A 15,723-nucleotide genomic window follows, 5' to 3' on the forward strand; every position below is an offset into this window, starting at 1 on the left:
TGGCTCCTACAGGTTGATCCAGCCCTTTAAAAATAAAAGGCCCTTGAGGCCTACTGTCCAGGCCCCTAAAATGATCCAGTTAATTGACAAGTGCACCAATCGAGGGGGGAGCTTCTGTCAACAGGTGAGAATTTTACCTGCAAGGCTACTCAAGTTTTTGCTCATCTTATCAGTGGAAGCAGGCAAGACATCCGGTCTTCACGGTAGGTAGTGCAGGGCGAGTCACCTCACCCACATTGGCTCCATCTAAACTCATTGCCTACTGGGTGACACACATAGGATCAGAGTTTAAAACATTCTGCTGAACCAGACTAAGATTTGTACTCTCCCCTAGCCACCTTCTTCAGGTCATTGGAGGGTGGGCCCGAGACGTTCCCAAACCAGCTGAGAGATATAATCTCCCCAGAAGGTCCTGGATCTGCCCTGGGGCCTCCTCTGGTTAGGATATGGCTGGAATACAACACCTAGGAGGCATCCAGAAGCATCCTAGTACCATCCTAGCACCATCCCAAGCAGGAGCTCTACTCTGAGTTGCTCTTGAATGGACTGGACTGGTAAACCGACAGCTTTGTTTTCATGCTTAGCTCTTGCATGAACAGTAATAACACAGAGAAATAAATTTAATTGCATTAGATGTTTTTGTGTGTTCAGATCTATATTGGAGATGTGGATAGGAACTGTCATCTCATTAATATAAAATCTTAATTTAGCCTCATCACACGTGTGAATCATCAGCAGCAATCATTAGCCAGTTTTTAACACCAGCTCAGACTTCCACTCTCTCCCAGATTGTCTGCTACCTCAAATAAATTTTGAAGGCAATTTACTATTTAAATTTTAAATAGTAAATTGCCTTCCATGTTTTGCTTATGCTTTGTTACTCCTTGTGTTAATGCTAATCCCTTGTGCCTCTGTTTCCTTACCTTCCTGCTCTCCTGCTCATGCCTAGCCCTGGCACTTAATGTTGAGTCAACTTTAAATAGTAATTTGAACCATCCGTACATTCTCTTCCACTTACCCATATCAAGGTTGTTGGGTGGGTCAGTTACCACAGGGCGAGATGTAGGGTAAACCCTGGACAGGTCACAGGGCTAACACACATATTTGCCACCTAACTTGTCATTGCCAATCTCTGTTAATGAGATGGCACACCGGAGTCTCTTGAAACCCCTTGTTTGTGAATTTTTGTAAAATGTTTTGTGGCAAACATATATTAGGTCAGCGTGTGCTCTTCTTTCTTCTGCATGTCAAATGTAACAGTTCTTTGAGAAAAATCACAAACATCTTCTATATGTGTAATTAGGGCTGCTCAGTTAATCGAATTTTAATCACGATTACGATCTGGGCTTTCAACGATCATTAAAAATGACTGAGCCGATTATTAGCACCTCCCTCGTGCTTTACTCTCGCGCTGCTCCGTGTGGCAAATCGAGCGCACCTCTCTGCATTTTGAACACGTGTCACAACAATTAAGAGGACCCGAGGGAAGCTCGGAAAGCTAAGCAGAAGTTATTTGGAGAGGAGAGTGACTGCCGTTGGTTGAAAAGAGAGGTAAAAAAAAACTTCAGTGGTGTGGAAACATTATGGGTTCGCGGAGTCAGACGTGGATCAAGTAGACACAGTGTGTAAACTTTGCTATGGTGTCGTAGCTGCACCACAGAGCAACACTGCAAAGTTCACTAAACATAGATGTTTACATTTTTCATTTATTTCTTATATTGCAAACATTTGCACTGTTATCAGTATTTGCACACTATTTTATATTTTTTTTTAAAGTCATTATTCAATACATTGTTATTGTTAACCCTTTAAAGCCGGTCAGAGCAGCACGCTCCGTTTTGCGTAACTAGTTTTAAATCCTTGTAGAACCGGAACCGCGTAAGCTAGCGCAATAATTTTTTTTGCATATGAAACCGGAGTTGTTGTACTTAAATCTTATGCCATCAGCTTGTCCTCGGTCACGGTTTCCTTCCACATATAGCTTTGCAAATATTGCATAAAAAGCGCTTGCAGGAACAAAAACATAATATTCCAGAAACAGGCTTTGCCGATTCTATCAGCTGTTCTTAACACTTCCCACATTGAAAAAGACGTCAACGCAAACTATCGCATGTCCGCCATTTCCTGCCCGAAACCAGAAGTGACGTCATTTTCGCAGAAAATGTAGTTTTTTACTTGTAGGCCTTAAAAGCCTATACTGGTCATGTTTGACTTTTCTGAATAGTTTCTGGGATGCTTAGAACTCTAATTGCACTGCTGGAAATAGTTTATTTTGATGCACCTGCTGTTTTCTTTGCAAATTTGCATCACAGGATTGTTTTTCGTTTTTTCTGCAGTATATAAAAATTGCTGTATCTCCAAAATAAAACTATCAAGACACTCAAAATAAATTTCCTGTTGTTGTAAACTATTTTTTACAATTTTTTTGTATTTAAAGTTTTGAGGGATAAGCCTCTTAAATTTCTCCAAGTAGAAATATATGTAAAAAAAACAAAAACGATTTTACATTTTTTTGTAGTTTTTTGCACTTTTTTGCAATTAATGTAGTTACTATGGACATAATGCATACATATTATTAAAATATGGCCTATAACAGTTGTATTGATGTATAGCAACTTGAAATGCTCCCACAAATGGCACTACAACATGTAAAAAAATAATATAAGCTCTGGTGGACTTGGTTCTATGGTAGGTCTTAAAGGGTTAAATAAATATCGTCAAATAATCGAGATCTCAATTTCAGTGAAAATAATCGTGATTATCATTTTTGCCATAATCGAGCAGCCCTATGTGTAATGTTGTCGATTATATGTATTAATTAGAGAAGCCTGTTCCCAGGGTGGCTGTGGTCCAGCCACCCCCTGCACCCCTATCAGTTTCCCGGGTGAGGAGGCCTGGGGCTCGGTTGGTCCTTGCTCTGGTTTTCAGGCCAGCTGAGGCTCTACTAGTCTCTGCACCTGTACCAGCTCGTCAGGTGGGAACAGCAGCTGCCTAGCTGTTGCCTGTCCCGGCTGGTTCAGGGCGGCCGTGAACCAGCTCTCTCTTGCACCTGTACCTGTAGCTCTCTCCTGCACCTGTGGGAGTGACTGATGTCCGGTCTGCCCCAAAACCCACACCAGTCCCTGAGGTGAGGCCAGCCAGGACACAGCTGACCTCCGCACGCATACCTGCTCCTAGGGTGGGAGCGGCTAGTGTCTGGTAGGTGCCTGTACCCGTTCCTGTCTCAGTTGGAGGTGAGCCTGTTCAGCAGTTTCCCCTCACTTTAATCACCAATTCAACCACCACTACAACCACCATTGCAACCTCTACTTCAGTCACTAGCTCAGTCATCAGCTCTGTTACAGCCTCAGTCACCTGCTCAGCCACCTGTCCAGCCAGGGGTCTCTGCACCTGCTGGTCCTGTGTCGCCTCAGCCAGGGATCTGCACACCTACCGTCTGTTACCACTGGGGGCCTTGGTGAGCTTCTCCGGCACTCCGCGGCTTCCATGCAGCCATCTGTTTACGCTGGTGGCTCTGGAGAGTCAATCCAGCTGTCCATGTTTTCGATGCTGTCTTCTGTCTCTGCTGAAGACTCTGGAGAGTCTGTCCAGACATCAGCTCCACCTGATGCACCTTAGAACACACATCAACACTACAATGAGCGGGTGGAGGGAGGTTTGGAGTCTTCTCTCACCCCCATTCTCTGCGACCTGCTGGAGCGGGGGGGCTAGGAGGAGGAGTTGGCCGTCCGACTGCAGTCTGGAGTGTGGGGCCTCCCTGCTGCTGCGGAGTCGGGGCGGTCTGCCTCTCTGAGGACATCTCAGGCCCTCCAAGGTTTGGAGGCCTATCTCCCCCTACCACCACTTCCCCTGCCAGTGGCGGACTCCCTCAGACATCGGTGCGTTGGTGGTTCTTTGTGTCCGGGGATGGGCGTCCAGGTACACACCGGCTCACTCCTTGGCGGCCGCTTATCGGGGCCTGGAGCCTGGGGCTCGCTCGGGCCACTTCGGAGGTGGGGTGCCCCCGGCCTCTCGGCCTGGGGCTCGGTCACTCAGGCACGGCTGGCTGCCGGCGGAGCTCACGGGCGCGTCACTGCAACTCCCCCTGGCTTCTGCTCCGCGGCTGCTGAGTGAGCCCTCATCTGGGACTCTCCTCAGCTCTTTCTGGGACAGTGGCGCGGCTGCCCCTCTGTTGGTCTTCCTTGGTCTCTTGTGTTCTGGGGGCCTCTGGATGTCTGGAGTTTTGATCTCCTCCATACCTGCTTCATGCCCTGGAGGACGGGGCTGTGCCCCCCCCACACCCTCTAGCAGATCATTACATGAAGGAACCTTTAAAAAAAAACAAACAAGCGCGTCATATTCCCATATATCATTGTGATGTTGTTTATTCTATTACTCTTGTTCTCTTCTGCTTGTTTTCTTTTTTCTTAGCAGGTGATCCAGGTGATTGATATATGCATTTTTTTTCTCTGCCCGTTCTGTTGGTTTTTGTTTTTTGCCCTTCTCCCCCGTCCCTCTTCTCAGCTGTTTTTCGTTCCCTCTTTCTTTCTCCCCTTCTTTCCCCCAGTCAAGTCTGTCCCGTATTCAGTAAGTGAAAATAAAATAAACAATAAAAGGTGAATCAAATGGACCATTACGGCAAGGCTGGGATGGTCAATTTGGTAAAGTAAATCCGTTGGGCATCTTTCTTTGCCTTTAGACAACAATTCTGATGGCAAAAGAGCCAAACGGGACAGGCAAGAAAGGAAAAAGAAAAAAAAAGAAAAAGGAAAAAAAAAAGACATCAGCTCCACCAGCTATTCAACCGTCAGATCAATTGTTTGCGGCGGCCACGCCACCTTTGGATCAACTGTGTGCGGCAGCCATGCCACCGTCAATTCCACCACCTGCAACAGCCATGGTGCCGGCGTCCATGCCCTTGTCTGGCCTTGCCTCGTCTGGTCCTACCTCCTCTCCTGCAGCTGTCATGCTGCCATCTGGTCCTGTGCTTTCACGGCCATGTCCACGTCCAGCACCACACCATCGCCGGCCACTTTCCAGGCCATTGGCTGAGGATCTTGGCCATCATGGGTGGCTTCTTGAACTGTTTCTACGCCACCACTGCTTTCTGCGCGGTCAACCTCTGGATTTGCTTCACCCACGCCACTGCCGCTTTGCACATGGCTGGCCTCCAGAACTTCTCCGTTGCCACTGCTGTCTCTGCAGTCGGCCTCCAGAACTATATCTGCACTGGTGCTTTCCACACCCTAAAAAATTATTCAGGGGCTTAGTAAATATCATTATAATTCTAAGTTAGATGACCTTGATTAAATCTTTGAAAATCACAAAAGTGTTATCTTGAGTTGAAAATACTGAAAAGAATGCTTAAATTTTCAACACCAGTTTTTGGTTGAACTGAGCTCTTTTGTTCAAGTTTATTTAAAAGAAAAAATTCTGTATTTGAAACACAGGGTGCATTATTTAAATCTACTCAATATATCTCATAGAAAGTACTCAAAATAACTGAGACACTGGTATTCATACTTATCATTGTCTTTAACTTTAATTATTAATGGTTCAAAATCAATATAATTTTGTCCCCCAATACTAACTTAAAACTTTGAGTAAGACTAATGACCTTTGGCATGTACCGCGCGCGAGGAGCATGGCCTCATGGGAGATTTTCTGCCCGTTGAACGAGACAGACACACATCCACTGCAGACTTGGTAACGTTTTCAGGTAAGTGACCAATTCTTGCATTAGCTGTCTTTATCCACACCGTTCTTTTATAACATGTTCTGAAGAAAGCGTTTGTCATGGTGGCTCACTTTTCGCAGCGTGTTTGTGCACGTTAATTTAAGTTTTCAACCCGTCTTCCAGTCAAGGTGGCGGGAAACCGCGCCCTTTTATCCTTTTACGTTCTGAGTCGCTATCTGCGTTCCGGGTAATTTGACCGGAATGTCCCGGTACCAGCGACCTGACCGTTTAATCGGGGGCATTTTAGGAACCACGTGAAAGCAGGTGTGCTCAGACATTTCTAGAAAATGGCCCTGTTGAGTCGCGGTGCGGGAGCTGCGGTAGTCATGCGGCCTGACTCACTCTGTCAGGTTGTTCAGGTGATGAACAGACGTCATCAATGGCTTTGGTAACTAAGAAGATCTGCCCGCGGAACAGTTCATAGCAGCAACCATGCTGCTTAGCTTTCTTGTTCTATGTGGGGTCTTTCAGAGCATATAAGACGCTGCTTTCAGCTTTGTCCCGAACAGGGCCAGTTTTTGAGAGAACGCTGAGAGGACCGCCCGGGTCAGCAGATTACCTCATCCAGGGCCGGTCCAAAGTACTATGGGGGCTTAAGTAAATTTAGACTCGGGGCCCTACTTCCTTTCAGATCCCAGAAAATAATGAAAAAAAAAAAAAGCTTTGGTCCTTTGGGTCAAGCCAAAAGTACCATCATTTCCAGTATAGTTACTCCCAATTTACATAAATAAATGTTTATTTCAATCCAAGTTAAAATTTCTTATAAGAGATTGATGTTATGGCAGATTACTCAGTGACATGTTTTGTAATGATAAAGTTTTGATTTGTATTTTTTCAGCACCATCTTCACCACCAGGAGAAAAAAATCTGCATCAACTACAAAGTAAAGCAGGTAATTTTACTCAGAGGACTTGATGTGTTAAATTTTGGAATGATATGATATTGTTTTATACAAGCTGAGTAGTGGATGGTGATACCACCTAAATATTTATACTGGTTTTGTGGTGGGTCATACAAATGCCAAATCTAAATTTTGAGAATTTTTCAGTTCAGTAAATATATTGATGATTTCATGGTCTGTCATCTAGTGTCACCATACTATCTTTTTATTTATACAGCGTGGTGATGTGATTCAGATTATTTCAATGTGGTTAAGTATTGTACTTTGTTCCATGTTGACTTATTTGTAAGTTGTATCCTCCACCTGAATTGGTAGTGAGTATTGGTTATTCAATCAGTTAATCATACAAAAACTGTGTAAATATGGTTATACACCATTCTGTCATCTTCATACTGTGAGACATATTTTCTCACAATGTTTTAGGTCACAGGTGATGAGATGGCAGTGTAAACTCTGCAAACATGAGGAGTCATCAAAAGTGTCACTACTCAAACATTATCGAGTGAAACATGGTACATTTGGTCATGGCTATTCCATACCCTGTCTTCATTTGAATTGTCCTTGCTCTTTTAAGACATGGGGTGCCTTAGGCTCACACTTGCCTAGGTCTCACAGTTCGCATGAAACGGAAGAGTGTGAGGTCCTTCCAACTATTAGATGTAAAATCTGTGATTCTTTTTACCTGGATCCTTCTGGGAAAATGACCTAATACATCCCAGAGTACTTGGTGACACTTAGCCCTTAACACCATATCGTGTTGAAGGCAAGAAAATGGTGTCAATAAAACGTCACATTGTTTGTTAGTGTAAGGGGAAAGACTCAGATACCCCCTTTCTTTTTCTTTTTTCTTGTGGTTTTTATTCTGCAGATGGACTCCGTTGCCTTGAAAGTAATTTTTGGACAACAGAGTGAGAAGCTTGTGCTCTCTTCTGGAATACCCAGGACTGTTGAGGAGTTGCATGAGACAGTGAGAGAGACATTTGGGCTAGTTGAGGATTTCACATTGCACTATTATGATGACTCATTTGGAGATTTCTTTACACTTCATTCTCCCAACCAAATCAAAGATAGGGGTACAGTCAAAGCTGTGGTCATTCCATCAGTAGTGCTTACATTGATTCCTCAGTGTGAAAATCCCTCAGATGTAAGTTCACTGAATGAAAGTTCAAGCTCTTCAACCTATAAAACCACAGAGGACCAAACAGATGGATCATCTCTGTCTTCAGACAACACTGTCATACTCTCCCCTCTTCAAAGTCCTCTGAAGACTACATGGCCAGATGAAATTGTCATTCCACTTTTCTCTGTGGCAACAGAGACTGTACTGAAAAATGCCAATGAAGTCTTTGTTCAAAATGGCACTGTGCTGAACAATACTTCAGTCAAGTCAGATATAATGGAAAAATTAGCTGATTATATGTACAGCTACACAGCCTACCCTACTGGCCTTCAGTTTGGAGAAGTGGCAGAGGCTCTGGTCAAAAAGCACCCATGTCTGACAGAGCCAGGCAGTCGTAATGGCTGGATGGGATGGATGTATAGTCTTAAATACAAGATGGGAAATTACAGGTCAAAGTTACGAAGTCTTGGAGTTCCAGAGGTTACTTGCAACTCACTGAAGAACAAGCACCCTGATGACAAGGCTCCAGCGAAGAACATAAAGAAGGCGCGGAAAGGAGAAGTGCTGTTTCTGCCACACTATCCAGGACAAGATGGTAAAGAACAGCAAGAGCTGGAGCGACAACAACTGATTGAGGAGTATAAGAAGAAAAACAGCACAGCCGTCAAGGATTTAATGTGCAAAACCTTTGCACATAGAAGACATGATATTATCAGCCAACAGCTGAGTGTCAGCGACATCAAGGACAGATGGCCGGCGTTGTTTGACGTCTCCCAAGTAAGTGAACATTTAAAGGGATATCCACTTGTAAATAAAATTTGGTCTGTTAGATCCCCCATCATAAGATAAGTGAGGAAAAACATGTTGCTACCATCCTAGTGATTTTGATGATCTTGCAGCAGCCAGGTTGCTTTAATTTGTCATAAGACTCTAGAATCGCTAGGAGTTTGAATCAAAATGAGGAATCTGAATCAAAACCAGAATGGTTCTAATCGAAACCATTCCCAAGCCTAGGGAACAATAAATGCTAGTAATTTCCGTTCACTTAACTTGTTTTAGGCTAAGCTAATGTAACCTGACTGAAGAATGACTGGGCTGATTGCAAAGTGCCTTTGTCTCACTTATCTAACTCTGGAGCACATAACGACAGACTAGATTTTACTGAAGAGTAAAGAGTGAAGAGTAATTTAATATTTTTATGAAACGTTGGCTACGTATTGTAACCCCAGATTCTATGAGTATAGGCGCAGCCCTTTAAGTGGGTATTCCCCTTGTGAGCGCAGCACTGAAGTATTTTAGTCCACGCCCACCTGCTGTGTGGGCCTCACCCTGGTCCTAGTATAAGTTACGGTGAGACCAGGAAATCGGCTCTACCGTTTTTCTTCAGCCAGCCAGAAGATGTCCAGCGAGACCATCCGTCTGTGTCCATCCTGCTACATCATGTCGTATGACCAACATGCCGTCTGCGTGGGCTGCCTCGGTCCTCACCATGCGGACCTCGCCCTCACACCTTAATCCTATTGCTGCTCCTGTTAGCTCCTCCCGCCAGAGGAAAAGCAGCGGAGGTCAGCCTTTTTCAAGGCTGATACTGAGGAGGCGTTCCCGCTAAGAGAGAGGTACTCGCTGGAAGAAGCCATCGAGTTCTTCGATGGTGGGCCGGAATTGGATGATTCCACCCACCGTGAGGAAAACGGCAGTGGTGGCAGCTCCACTGCCTCCGAGCTGGGCAGCCTGGCGACAGAAGGGAGGCGGATGAGCGGACGCTCATCCACCCCTGGCCTTCACATGTCGGCGAGGACGCCGCTCCCAGTTGTTGGTGCGCTGCTCCTGGATCTGCCTGGCATCATCCAGGAGGCAGCTGGTGAGAAGGGACTTCCCGTCCCTCAGCCTGCTCCACCCCCATCGGATGATCTGGAGGGAAGGTATGGCTCTGCTCACTCTCGTTGCCCAAATCCCATCTGGCCTCAGTTCCCGGCGGTGATGACCTACCTCTCTGAGGTAGCAGCAGAGCCAGCGAAGATTAGAGCGCCGGTCTCTACCTAGGGCTTCACAGAGGGCTTCACAGACCGGAGTTTTCCGCCTGTTCCCCCTCTAGAGCCGAGCCTTGCTTCAGTTTTCGGCACCAAAATGACCAAGGTCGTTGGACAGCGACCGGCCCATCCCGCCAAACTTGACCAGCTGATAGCAAGGTTCACTGATCACGCACATCAATGCACTGTTCTGTCAGCTGCAGTGACTAACAACACTGCCTCGCTAGCGTTTGTCATCTCCAGGAAGGTGGAGGAAGCAGAGCTGCCAGAGGAGCTGAAAGGCTTTCTCTGTAAAGCCACTGACGCGAAAATGTGCGCCACTTCAGCGGTGTGTTCCTCTCGCATCGCTGCCTGGCAGACGATGGTTCAGAGGGCAACCTGGCTCCGCCTCTTCCCTCCAAGATTATACAATCTCACAGGGAAATAGTGCAAGCAATTCATAACATAAAATTTAGAAGCTTAGTGGAAGATAATACTTTATGTTAAGGCTTTAGTCTGCATACTGAACAACTCCACTTATATGGATTTATGTCTGGATGAGTAAATTAATCTTTTGCATGTTAGAAAATAAGGTCCAGGTTGCAAAAAATGGTAGTTCCACTTAAAGATTTTTTTTTTTGATTGAATCAGAATTTTGGCCTTCAGATTTTTTGTCCTTGGTTTTTTGTCCTCTCCCATCCAGGTCAGTGCAGAGTTTCATAGGATCACGACCCTGAACCTTGAACCAAAGTTCATGTCATCGTTGGACTTGTATTCATCCAAACTCCTGTCCTTGTTTCAAGCCAAGAAAGGTGCTGCTGAACAACGCGACAGGGCACAGTTAAACCTTCTGCTTCAGGTAAGGAAGATTGCATTTTCTAACCACAAAAACGTTCCAACACAGCATTGAAGAGGCCCTTCCACTAAAAACGGCTTTTCTTAGGTTTCTGTTCAATATTTTAGCTCCACAGGTGTTCTTACCTTGATGGTGGGTGTGAAAACAGGTCAACAACAGAAAAAAAATAGTTATGTTTAAGCTAGAAATGGTAAGTCATGTTTTAAATGTGCAAATTTTGCCTCAGTTGAGACTTCCTGTTTTACAGAGTGGAAATTCCATCGAGAAAAAAACGAGAAGTCATCATCAGATGTCTCATTGACCATCTGGGAGAGGATCCAAGTGCCTTAATCAAAACCTTTGAGGTTGGTGCACTAAATCTGTTTTAGGAATATTAGTAGTTTATTTTAGCTTGTGAGATCATAGAAAAGTTTTAAGATACTGTTCTAAAGAAAAAAAAACACTTCAAAGCATACAAAAGAATAGCATTTGCTCAAAGATTTTGGAGCACAGTGTCCACATATTATGAGTACCGGTGATGTCATACAAATGAAACTTTTTGTTTCAATGTTTGGAAATATGTGAGCTTAAAACAGTTGTTTCTCTTTTTAAAGGACGGTGCTGATGCTGTCTTTGTTGAAGAGGCTTTGGCTGAGGAGGTGATGAAGATTTACCTGCTGCAGAATCAAGACAGGTCAGGCGAACCTACTGATGTGGGTATTGTTATTGAAGGCGTTACTGTTCTGGGCAAACTTGGGAATCTGAGCAAAGCCTGTTGCTATCTTTTGGGACTGTGCTATGCTCTGGATCTGAAATACCCCAAGAATTTCAAATGCACATTTGAAGCATTTCAAAAAGTGTTCATGGAGCTGGATCCAGGAAACCTTTCTGTCAAGGTTCAAAGACTGAAAAATGACCTCTGTTCATTGTAGACAAAATTTCACAGGGCTGTTCTTAAAGTGTTAGACTTGTTAAGTGACATGTAATGCTCATCAAAAGGTTCAGTTGCGGCATTACATTGTGTTGACATTCCTGTTCATAAATAATGTTTGTACCATAAACTGTGTTTTTGTATTAACTTTCCAGATTCACATTAAGGTGTAAATGGGAGAGTATCTTCTGTATGATTTTTTTTTATTTTTTATTTTTAAGCGCAATACTTTTTGAAACCTTTTTATTTAAATTCTGGATGTTTTTTGGTCACTCTTTAGTTATAATCTTCCCAATTTTTTGGAATCAAAATAAGATGTTCAAAAACTATGTCACAGTGCAAATGTTTTTTTTTTTTTTTTTTTTTTCAGGATTTATGTTTTTTTGGGATCTTAATTTTATTTTTGTCATTTGACCTTTTCTGAAAAGGTAAAGCACTGCGTTCACTTGAGCCACTTTTATTCTTTGTATGGCAGGTACATTTTTCGTGTTGTTAGCATGAATATGCCAGTTTTACAGAGTTTTATCAAGCATGCCAATTTGGATGCAATTTTATTATATAAGGCTGTTGTGACTGAAATTTTATCCAAGTTTTATCCACTGAATGTAGAACAGATTTCAGCTCACTGTGTTCAGAGAAGGAATCTGCAAAATGTGTGATTCACAAAAAAGCTGTTTAAAATAAATCATTGTGAACAATGTTGAACTGACGTGGTTCTTTTTTCGTGTGTGTGTGTGTGTGTGTGTGTGTGTGTGTATATAATAAACACTTAATTGTAATTAACGTTTTTGCTTAAGTTAACTTAAAAATATTAAGTAAATTGAACCATTATTTAAAAACAAATAATTGTAATGGTGTAGGTTAAATGTGCCAAGCATTTCAGCATTTCCTAATTAATATTTTATGTAGTTTGAACTTTTGGTTACTGTTGTTTTAACTTACATTTTCAATTGTATTTACTCAATTTTGTATGTTACTGTAACATCTTTAATTGTTCATAACAACTTATTCCATTTTAGTTGGATTTACTCAATTAATAAGGTGTATTTAAGAGATGTGATTGTTTTTGCATTTACTCATTATTTTTGAGTGTAAAAGTGTTGCACCAAAATATTTAAGTAATTATCAGTTTTAGTTCTTAGAGTGCATGCAGCGGCCTCCTGAACTGTGTTTGTGCTGTCGGCCTGTGGGTCGGCCGCCCTGAACCGTTTATAATTTTTTTGTTGATGATCTGATGATGATCAAAACCATTAAACCATTCAAAAATATTGCTACTGTTCAATTCAAATCTCAGTGTTGTGCAAATTAATAATGTTACAAATTTGGTTTTCAAAGGCAACAAACGGACAAAATACACATAAAATTACATTTGGTGTAAGTGTATCCACAATAACCAAGACCTGTTAAACTAGTACATCCACTCAAATTTGACTAACATTTATTATGGTTGGGTGGTGCTCAGACAAGGACCACGTACATAAAAATACATATACATAAATGCTGTTACCTATGAGTCAATTGTAACTTTGCAAAGATAAACAATTGCTACTTATCTTTGTTGTGACCTAACATGGTATAGTTACAAAGTAAAAAGATCACTCAAAGTGAAATATGTGATAATATCCTATTATGTTTTTAAAGGCAGTGTGTGTGTAAACCAGCATATTAAACAGATTAAATATGCTGATTTTATTTCCTCTATGACGTTACATCATATTTCTTTCTTCTTCTTTGTGCAATTCTCTGACTGTAAACCTGTAAACTCTAGACTCACTGTGAGACCTAGTTTCCAGTCATTGAGTAAATGGCTGTATAATTAGAGTGACAGAAGGTTTTATCACATAGTCCCTGTGCAGGCTGTGACAGCAGGCTACTGTGGGCCACAGAGAGGCACAGGCCCTTTGATGAGCAGTTGGAGGATGGGGACCAGCAAACTCTGTGGCAGTGTGGGAGGATCAGTGATTCTTGATGAGGTAGTTCAATCGCTTTTGCTACTGAGAAAAAGAACTGAGTCACAGGAATAAACTCACATCTGACAGGAGACGGACAAAAGGGGAATATAATGACTAAACTGCAGAATGAAAGTCCAAAATATCTGCAGAACTAAAACATTTGTGAAATTTGTAAAGATATTGTTACATTTATATTATTATTTTTTTTGTGACTCGATGAGAATGTAACATTTGTATATAAACATACTGACTTTAAATGATAATCCATGAGTTATTTTTCTGGGAATTTGCATCAAAAACATTATAATTCAAATATAATACATATAATCATCCAAATAATTGCAACGCATCTGTACTTACACCAAGCTTTAATGGTTGGGAATCTGGGCTGCTGACCCTGGGCAGTATACTAATCATCTATAATCTCAGGTCAACTACAATGTTCAGGCCCAGAATCACACAGTTTCAGTTTGTAAACGAGTCCAAATGTCTCATCAGATCTCAGATTCTTAAAAGTGATTGGCAGTTGATGCTACAACCAAGACTTCCCAGCTCACAATTAACACCACCCCTGCTTAAGAACAGAAAACATATTTATTAAAAAGATGAAGGATGATAGCACAACAAGAAATAATTGCACAAAATATGAGACATCATATAAGTACAGTACTCTGCCTTACAGAAACCTGGTTGCAGCAAGATGATTATGTTAGTTTAAATGAATCAACACCCCCGAGTCATTCTAACTATCAGAAACCTCGAAGTACTGGCTGAGGGGGCAGTGTGGCAGCAATTTTTCATACCAGCCTATTAATCAACCAAAGACCCAAACAGACTTATGCTTAGTCTTGTCCACCCCAGCTGTAAAACTCAGAAACCAGTCTTATTCATTATATCATCTAAAATTAAAAAAAAAAAAAATTAATCTACTCTAATTCAATCTAAAATTAGAATGCAATAGATTTTTCTAGCGTTTATTGGACATAGATTGTGTTGATAGACAGGAGAAAGTGGAGAGGGAGAGAGAGAAAGGGAGAGCCTACTGTTCCATATGGACGCCTGCTCACTTTCTCAATACTGAAATTCAGTTTCATGTATATATAGTGTTCCACATTAATCCAAATAAGTGCTCTGAATCCTTTTGTAGATGGCCCCCAAGTGGTAAGATTGGGTTCTAGATTTGGTCAAATGCAGCAGTGAGATACAACAATCTAACTATAAAATCAGTCTGTTGTCTGAAGCTATATGGTCTGTGCATTGTCTGTAGCTTTCACCTATGCTGTTCCAAGTGGAGGAGTTCAAGTATCTCGGGGTCTTGTTCGCGAGTGATGGGAGAAGGGAGCCGGAGATCGACAGACGGATTGGGGCTGCAGCTGCAGTAATGCGGACACTGCACCGGTCCGTCGTGGTGAAGAGGGAGCTGAGTGTAAAAGCGAAGCTCTCAATTTACCGGTCGATCTACGTCCCTACCCTCACCTATGGCCACGAGCTGTGGGTAGTGACCGAAAGAACGAGATCGCGGATACAAGCGGCAGAAATGAGCTTCCTCCGAAGGGTGGCTGGCCTCTCCCTTAGAGATAGGGTGAGAAGTTCGGCCATCCGGGAGGGGCTCAGAGTAGAGCAGCTGCTGCTCCACATCGAAAGGAGCCAGCTGAGGTGGTTCGGGCATCTGACAAGGATGCCCCCTGGGCGCCTCCTGGGTGAGGTGTTCCAGGCATGTCCCACCGGGAGGAGGCCCCGGGGCAGACCCAGGACACGCTGGAGAGATTATACCTCTCGGCTGGCCTGGGAACGCCTTGGTATTCCCCCGGATAAGCTGGAGGAGGTGGCTGGGGAGAGGGAGGTCTGGGCCTCTTTGCTTAGGCTGCTGCCCCCGCGACCCGGCCCCGGACAAAGCGGATGAAAATGGATGGATGGATGGATGGATGGTAATCATAGCAAAGATAAATCATGTAAATCACATTTACAGCAATAAAAAAGGATTCATAAATAAACAGTGTGGTAAAGAAAGGAAAGCAAAAGCCTTATAGGTTAATTGATTGCTAAAATGAGCAAGAATTAGCAAACATTAGAAGATTAGCTGGGTTACATGCTGGTTAGCACTGCTGTCTCACAACAGTCAGTTCAAATCCACCTTCTGGCCGGGGACTTCTTGTGTGGAGAACATTTTGCATGTCGTGCCCCATCTTTCCACATACTCCTCCCACAATCAAAGATATTCAGTTAGAGGGTTTGGGCTATTTGTTGATTCTAAATTGC

At 43.0% G+C, this 15,723-nt stretch overlaps 1 protein-coding gene across 1 annotated transcript; it reads left to right on the forward strand.

Moving 5' to 3' along the window:
* The first annotated feature begins 1,479 nt into the window (after nucleotides 1–1,479).
* Nucleotides 1,480–11,987, forward strand: LOC309696962 (uncharacterized protein). Its single transcript, XM_082518522.1, has 6 exons — nucleotides 1,480–1,551; nucleotides 6,555–6,608; nucleotides 7,486–8,514; nucleotides 10,450–10,605; nucleotides 10,850–10,946; nucleotides 11,196–11,987. The coding sequence occupies exons 3-5, from the start codon at nucleotides 7,486–7,488 to the stop codon at nucleotides 10,901–10,903; spliced, it is 1,239 nt and encodes a 412-aa protein (XP_082374648.1). The 5' UTR covers nucleotides 1,480–1,551; nucleotides 6,555–6,608; the 3' UTR covers nucleotides 10,904–10,946; nucleotides 11,196–11,987.
* The last annotated feature ends 3,736 nt before the right edge of the window (nucleotides 11,988–15,723 follow it).

The sequence above is a fragment of the Aulonocara stuartgranti genome (assembly GCF_965226115.1).
Source record: "Aulonocara stuartgranti genome assembly, chromosome: 20".
Classification (NCBI taxonomy): Eukaryota; Metazoa; Chordata; class Actinopteri; order Cichliformes; family Cichlidae; genus Aulonocara; species Aulonocara stuartgranti.